Source organism: Capricornis sumatraensis, chromosome 20 (genome assembly GCF_032405125.1).
Source record: "Capricornis sumatraensis isolate serow.1 chromosome 20, serow.2, whole genome shotgun sequence".
Taxonomy (NCBI): domain Eukaryota; kingdom Metazoa; phylum Chordata; class Mammalia; order Artiodactyla; family Bovidae; genus Capricornis; species Capricornis sumatraensis.
The window spans coordinates 63,532,210-63,540,106 of NC_091088.1; the positions used below are offsets into that span (position 1 = coordinate 63,532,210).

The 7,897-nt window shown below is 41.3% G+C and overlaps 1 protein-coding gene across 1 annotated transcript; it reads left to right on the forward strand.

Annotated features, from left to right (window-relative positions):
* The first annotated feature begins 6,345 nt into the window (after window positions 1-6,345).
* Window positions 6,346-7,287, forward strand: LOC138096893 (vomeronasal type-1 receptor 4-like). The gene has a single exon (XM_068993137.1). It carries the CDS (start codon window positions 6,346-6,348, stop codon window positions 7,285-7,287), a length of 942 nt encoding a protein of 313 aa, XP_068849238.1.
* Window positions 7,288-7,897: the final 610 nt, after the last annotated feature.

Below are 7,897 nucleotides of genomic sequence, written 5' to 3' on the forward strand. Positions count from 1 at the left end.
ATAGAAAACAGACATGGTTGAAAGGGGCTTTTCATAACTGACAAGAGACTTCATTCACCTGTACCACTCAAATACAGGGGTTTCGAAACTCTGTGTCAGAAACCAGGGACAACGTTCAAATGTATGTTTCTTACTATGTCACAGCTTCCGTGAGAAGTTTGTTTCTGTTTTTTCTTTTATGTTGGGAGTTGTGTGTGTGTGTGCAGTATCAGCCTTAGCCTTCAGCAAGCTGACTTTCCCTGAACTTCAGACTTTTCACTCCTCCTCCCCTTTCTGTATCATGAAAACCTTCCTTGAAACCAGAAATGCTGTGGGGACAGGATGCTCTGAATCCAGAGCAGGTCCTGCATAAGGCCTGGTCACTAATAACACCAATTTTGAAAGTTTTATTGTCCCTTTCTGAGGGCTGAGACAGGAGGCCAGCAGTTGTGACTAGGTGATGGTGTCTACACCCCTGTTTCTCCCCTAGGGGGCCCTTACAGAGTCTACTTGCTCAACCTCCATGCATGGGCTGGAGCCCATGTTCAGGAGCTCCAGCAGGGCCTCATAGAAGACCTGGTTTTGATCTGACAGTCTGATCCCTCACACTGATTTGATAGGACCAGTACTTACTTCTCAGAGTCACACGAAATTTGTCCTGATCAAGTTCACTTGCAGATTGGTGCTGACACACTGGTTTTGGACATCTTACATTGTTCATATTGACAGGTGTCCCAATGAAAACCATATCTCCAGGGACCTGTATATCATAAATGTATTGCTCTCATTGTGTTTGTGTGTTTTTAAGCTCTTATGGGGTAGAGTATATTCACTGTTGGATTTCTTTAGCCTGGGATCCTAGACTTGGCAACAGAGCTTATTGCAACAGGATAGTATTTCGGAAACTGTTTTATATGATTGGGTTAGGGGTCTCCATAGCCATCTTCAAGCTTAAGGATATATCGAAGGACACCCAAGATTCAGAATTGATTAAACTGAAGGTTACTAGTGTATTACTGAGAAATTACAGTGTATTACAGGTGAGAAGTTACAGTGCATTATATGTGAGTGAAAACAGTGACAGACTTCATTGTTCTGGGCTCCAAATGGTGACTGCAGCCATGAAATTAAAAGATGCTTACACCTTGGAAGGAAAGTTATGACCAACCTAGACTGTATATTAAAAAGCAGAGACATTACTTTGCCAACAAAGTTCCATTTAGTCAAAGCTATGGTTTTTTCAGTAGTCATGTATGGATGTGAGAGTTGGACTATAAAGAAAGCTGAGCACCGAAGAATTGATGCTTTTGAACTGTGGTGTTAGAGAAGACTCTTGAGAGTCCCTTGGACTGCAAGGAGATCCAACCAATCCATCCTAAAGGAACTCAGTCCTGAATATTCATTGGAAGGACTGATGCTGAAGCTGAAACTCCAACACTTTGGCCACCTGATGTGAAGAACTGACTTATTTGAAAAGACCCTAATGCTGGGAAAGATTGAAGGTGGGAGGAGAAGGGGACAACAGAAGAGAGATGGTTGGATGGATCACCGACTCAGTAGACATGAGTTAGAGTAAATTCCAGGAGTTGGTGATGGACAGGGAGGCCTGGCATGCTGCAGTCCATGGGGTCGCAAAGAGTCAGATACAACTGAGCAACTGAACTGAACTGAACAGGTGAGAATCAGCAAAGGGAAAAGGTGCATAAGGGAAAATCCACATGAAACCATACAGAATAGTCCACATGCCCCTTCCCACTGGAGGCACTTGGAGATGTTGTTATTTCATCCTGAAAAGTATGTGACAATATATGTTAAGTGGTGTTGACCAAGGCAGCTCACTTGAGCCTTGGTGCAGGGTTGAACTGAAGGTCATTCATGTAGCCCTGCATCCCCCATGGAACTGAAGTCAGCTACTCAGACTCCAGCCCTTCAGGGCAAAAACAGCTCTTCGCCATAAATTGTATTGTTAGCATAAACTTCTCTAGTCCCACTGGTCCAGTATGGCCCAATGCTTCAAGTATATCAAAACACTCTTATCCAGGAGAATATGCCATGGCTGAGAGATTATCTCCCAGGAGTGAGTCAAAGACCAATCCTAAATACAGGGTTTTCAAAAATTGTTTCAGAGTTTGAGCAACTGAGGTTTGCTGATTAGCCCTTTCCTACATGGTCATAGTGGTTGGTTTCCTTGTTCTCTTTCTCTAAATCATTTCTGGGAATTTGCTCATCAGGTTCAGTGGCACCAAGAGAAGCAAGATAGCCTGTGCATATGGAAAGCTGCCATGAATATGAAGAAGTTGGAAAAACATTTTGTCTAAACATACCGCTTGATCATTAAGAGAAAGGCCCCACAAATTTGAATCATAAGGGAAGGTTTCTAGAGAGAAGGGTACAGAGGGAATAGGAATTGGGTTGAAGTAAGAAGAGGGGGAAATATGCATGTACAAAGAAAGGTGAGGCCATGGAAGGCAAGTGGTAGTCGGCTGTGGTGCAGGAACTGGTGGGGTGTGGAATTGTCAGAGGGAGAGAATTGCAATGGGATGTAGAGTGGAGGTGCGGTGTGGAACTAGAAGGGTCAGGTGGAGGTTGGAGGGGAAATTGTAGATCATGGGCTTGAAGGGTGATTGAAGTGAAGTCGCTCAGTTGTGTCTGACTCTTTGTGGCCCCATGGACTGTAGCCTATCAGGCTCCTCTGTCCATGGGATTTTCCAGGCAAGAATACTGGAGTGGGTTGCCATTTCCTTCTCCAGGGGAATCTTCCTGACCCAGGGATCGAACCCGGGTCTCCTGCATTGCAGGCATATGCTTTTACCCTCTAAGCCACCAGGGAAGTCCTGGTGAAGGTGATTAGATAGGTGCTAAGAGATGGATAAAGACCTAAGGAGTTGTGGGGTGAAGGTTTTTGGGAGATAGAGGTGGACGGAGAGCCAGTATGTCAATAAGGGTGATGGAGGTATCAGGGACAGTTTGAGGGTCACTAATTCATCTGCCATTATTAATTTCATTATTTCCAGTGGAGTCACAAGTCATTTGTGCTTCCCAGGTGCCACTAGTCATAAATAATGCACCTGCCAATGCAGAAGATATTAGAGATGTGGGTTCCATCCTTGGGTGGGGAAGATCCCCTGGAGGAGGGCATGGCAACCCACTCCAGTCTTCTTGACTGGAGAATCCCATGGACAGAGGAGCCTGGCAGGCTACAGTCTATAGCATTGGGAAGAGTTGGACACAGCTAGAGCAACTTAGCATGTATAGGTCACTCATGGGTCTTTTTTTACAGTCAGACCATGAAGTGAAAATATCGCTCATACAAAATACTCCTTAATTTTTTTTTTTACATACTGTAACACCCCAGGTAGAAGGTTGTATACACACCACACAAGAATATTTTACTGTTCTATCTGTATTTCAGGCAAAGGGAGTGACTAGGGTGGGTATGGCAAGAAAACCTTTTTGTTGATTGTAGGCACTCAATGTTGACATCATAGGGCAGGCCTGAGACCTTCCCAGTACTTTGTCTTCAATAACAGGTGTTATTCTGTTTGTGCATAGGTGTGTAAATGTGTGCCACTGTGTGCTTGACTGTGTGAATGTCTTTGCATGTATGTTTGCACGTGTTATGATTTTGTGTATGTATGTAGGACGGTTTGTCCACCATTATGACTCTAACAACTGACTTGACAGCTTGGAGTGATTGCTTACTGAACTAAGATCAAAGATTGATTTATGTGTAGGAAAACCTGAAGAATTAAAGTCATCATATATAAATATTTTTTCCTGATCCTTCGGAAATGTATTTCTTAATTCAAAATGCAGTCATAATTCCTTAATGAAAAATTTACCCAAAAGTAAGTATAGATAACTGTGTTGACCTCTTGATGGTACTGAGTTAAGTGAATAGCCTTGACTTACCTGACAGAATTGTTGAATCTCCCTATTCAGGCATCTTATCCTGTGGCTTGTAATTTCAAGGGACTCTTTAGAAACTTCTGTCTTTCCTGTGTGGGTATTGATCTACATCTCGTCCTAAAATTTTCAATATTGGTGAAGTTTATTTTCCTAAGAATTTGCACATTCATTGATATTGGGTTGTGCAAATGAGTGCAGTGATATCTAATATAGATTATTGGCATCATATTCTTTTGTTACTTGTATCTCTTTTGAGATGTAAGATACTTGTACAAATTTCATTTCTTTCTCTTAACTTAATTGATGGTGTAGCTCAGTGTATGAAATTAGGAAAGAACTGTCCTGAGTAGAATTTCTAAGTGAAACGGAACCTCTATTGTGACACATATGTGCAGCCAGTTCCTTATATGTCAATTGTTAGTACTTTCTGCTCCCGGCTTGTGAGCCCTGTCTGCCTCCAGGGATCAAGGAAAAGTGAGCATCTGTCACAAACACTCTAATAGTCTCTTGAGATACATTAGCTCGAAAGTGATCATTGTCCTTGGTAATTAGCAACTGGGAAAATGTTTTCAAAAATAATCCCAGCTCCTAAGCCTGTTCCTGCCAGTGCTGCTACCGCTGACATGATAATTGCAATTCTGAGGGGAGATGAGGTCACAGGATCACAAACTCATATCTCAGGGTGGAGCTAGCCCTCTTGCACACAGGCTGATTGCTCTGACTTTCATGCTGAGGAAGGAATCTGGTAAGTGGACATACTGCACAAAGGGAGTCTCCTGTGTATGAACCAGGTCTAGCACCAAAGCCCTGCAGGAGGGTGGGATAAATCCTGAGTCTGAACCGAGATAGAAAAGGAAGATGAGGTCCTAGACCATTCAGCAATTCCTAATGGCTCCTAATGTGTGTATTTCTCACTGGGAGTGATGGTTGTGGTTTAATGCAAATGATAATGAAAACTGATGTTTCATGTGATCAAGGACTATAGTTCCAAATCAATTTGATACTCAGTGTACTTTTCAGCAATCACAGAGGTACATTTCAGGTTTCACAGGTGGGCTTATCATATTCAATACTTGTAACAAAAAGTGGCAAACATCTGATCCTATGAAGAAACAGTGTATCTGTCAGTTGGTTCTGGAATATAAATGTTTCCTGGAAATGACATGGGCTTCCCTGGTGGCTCAGACTCTAAAGAATTTGCCTGCAATGCAGGAGACCTGGGGTTTGATCCCTGAGTCTAGAAGATCTTTCAGAGAAAGGAATGGCAACCCACTCCAGTATTCTTGCCTAGAGAATCCCATGGACAGAGGAGCCTGGTGGGGAGGGTGAAGTGCTGGTAGATTTAATAGTTGTGTCTCAATTGATTTTGGAGAGACTCTTAGCGCTTTAAATTTAGGGAAGTAGCATTAATAAACACAGAACTTTATACATTTCAGATAACATTTTTAGGCTCAAATGTATATTGCTGACACCTTTAAATATTATAAAACGAACCTAGAAAATATATGGCATTTATACAGTATGCAACTTGCTTGCCTTAAGATTTCATTTTGTATTGTCATGTTTTAATATCTTTCAAAAATCTTTGCTTACTGCTAATACTTTTTAAATCTCGGGTATTAAAAATTGATATGCACACCATTTGGAACAGGTTAAAATTTGGTTTCTACTCTTTGCCATTATAGGCTTCATTGTTTCCTGTTGCATAATTCCCATGGATCTTGGTATTGTGCTTTTTTCCTAGATGAAAGTAAATGAGTCTTTCTGTTGGCATCCTTAAAATAAGGAATTCTTGTATTCATTAAATCCACCTGTCATGGGGCAGATACCTGCAGTTTTATACAGTAGTCAGTGCATTTACATTTAATTGTGATTTCAAAAGCTTTTGTTGAAGTTTGCAATTGTGTATAGAATAACTCATCAAAAATAAGTGGAAACTTGTCCCTTCCTAAATTTTAAAGTAAAATACCACTAATCTGAACTGAACTGACAAGATGCAAAAGCAAAACTCCATTTAGATGTGGTTTATTTGAAGAATACAGGTAACTAGTATATGAGTACATTCCAGGTTAAATGCACCATTGTTGTTCCAGGGTGAAACCTCCAACCAGTGAGCGAATTTAGACCAAACACTTAATTTCTCTGATTAATGTTTCCCTCATTTTTATAAGGAAGGTAATACTATCTGCCTCATGAATTTGTGAGCAATAAAGATATTGCCACACGTGTGTCTTTCATATGTATGAATCAATGATTCATACATTGCAAGTGTTCTTTAATTGTTTTACATTCAACATTTGGAAACCTGACTTGAGAGGAAAACTTTAGTTATTTCAAAGTAGGAAATGGTAAGTGGAGAATGCCGGATTTCAGTTAACATTGTCCCTATGATTCACACGTTCCCATTCAGGATCCTCTAGCTCAGAAGACAACCATCAGTTCTTGAGACCTGAGAGCATGGCTGCTGGTGATTTGACAGCAGGTTTCATCTTATTGTTACAGATGGTATTTGGAATGCTGGGAAATTTCTCTCTTCTTTACCATTATCTTTTCCTTTATTGCACTGGGATCAGGCTGAAGAGCATAGATTTGCTTGTCAAGAACCTGATTGTAGCCAACATTTTAGTTCTTTTGTCTTGTGGATTCCACAATATAGTGGCCAATTTTCAGTGGCATCATCTCGACAGAGATTTTGCTTGCAGATTTTTCCCTTATGTCCGTGTAGTGGGCAGGGGAGTGTCCATTGGCACCACCTGCCTCTTGAGTGTCTTCCAGGTCATCACGATCAGTCCCAGGAACTCCAAATGGGCAGGGCTTAAAGTGAAAGCTCTCAAGTATGTTGTTCCTTCAATTATCCTGTGCTGGATTGTGAACATGCTGGTAAATGTCATTTATCTTATGTTTCTGAGTGGAGATTTGAGCAACAAAAGCATCACAAACAGAAAGCGTTTTGGACACTGTTCTTCTGTTCGTCATGACCAAACCAGAGACTCATTATATGCAGCATTGCTGTCCTTCCCTGATGTGTTCTGTTTTGTGGTCATGATCTGGGCCAGTGGTTCCACAGTTCTCATCCTGTACAGGCACAAGCAGAGGGTCCAAAACATTCACAGCATCAAGATCTCCTCCATATCTTCCCCTGAGTCCAGAGCCACCAAAACCATCCTTCTTGTGGTGAGCACCTTTGTTAATTTTAACACTCTTTCCACCATCTGTAACATTGTTTTGAGTCTTTTGAATAATCCTAGTTTGTTCTTTGTGAACAGCTCTGCCATAGTCACTGCATGCTTCCCAACTATCAGCCCCTTTCTGATCATGAGTCGTGACTCCAGAATATCCAGGCTCTGTTTTGCTGAGAAAAGAAATACAAACTCCCCTACCCCTAGGAGAAAGATGTAAATGGTATGTATTTGGACTTTGTTTCCTTATTCACTTACTTCCATCAGAGTCCTAGGCAAAATTATGAGTTGCTTACCAGAGGATTGTAAACAAAATACAATGAGGATCTGCTTCAGATTAAGCAATGTCATGGTAATAATTGTAGTGAAGTATTATGTAATTATCATGCAAATATTTATTTAATGGATCTTCTACTAATGCTTATATAGAGGAGTTTAGAATTTATGCATTAATAAACACTAGGTCCTCAAACGATCTGGATGTTATGAAAAAGTGTACAACTGTGTTACTTAAATATATCACTGTAAATTTCCTAGAAATGAAGTAAGCATGGAATATTAAGAAAAGGTGTGTGAGAATTGAATAGTGTGTGAAAGAAAGGTGATTACTGATACTGATGACAATAGTGCTGAAGGGGAATTTCAGTCCTTAAATAAACCTTTTTGGCAGCCGCTGTTGAGTTTTGTCCCTTTTTTACCCTTGCTGCTGCTGCTGCTGCTGCTAAGTCACTTCAGTCGTGTCCGACTCTGTGCGACCCCATAGATGGCAGCCCACCAGGCTCCCCCGTCCCTGGGATTCTCCAGGCAAGAACACTGGAGCAGGTTGCCAT

What these genes read in the sequence shown, in the direction of transcription:
- LOC138096893 (XM_068993137.1), top strand. Translation starts at nt 6,346, where the DNA reads ATGGCTGCTGGTGATTTGACAGCAGGTTTCATCTTATTGTTACAGATG.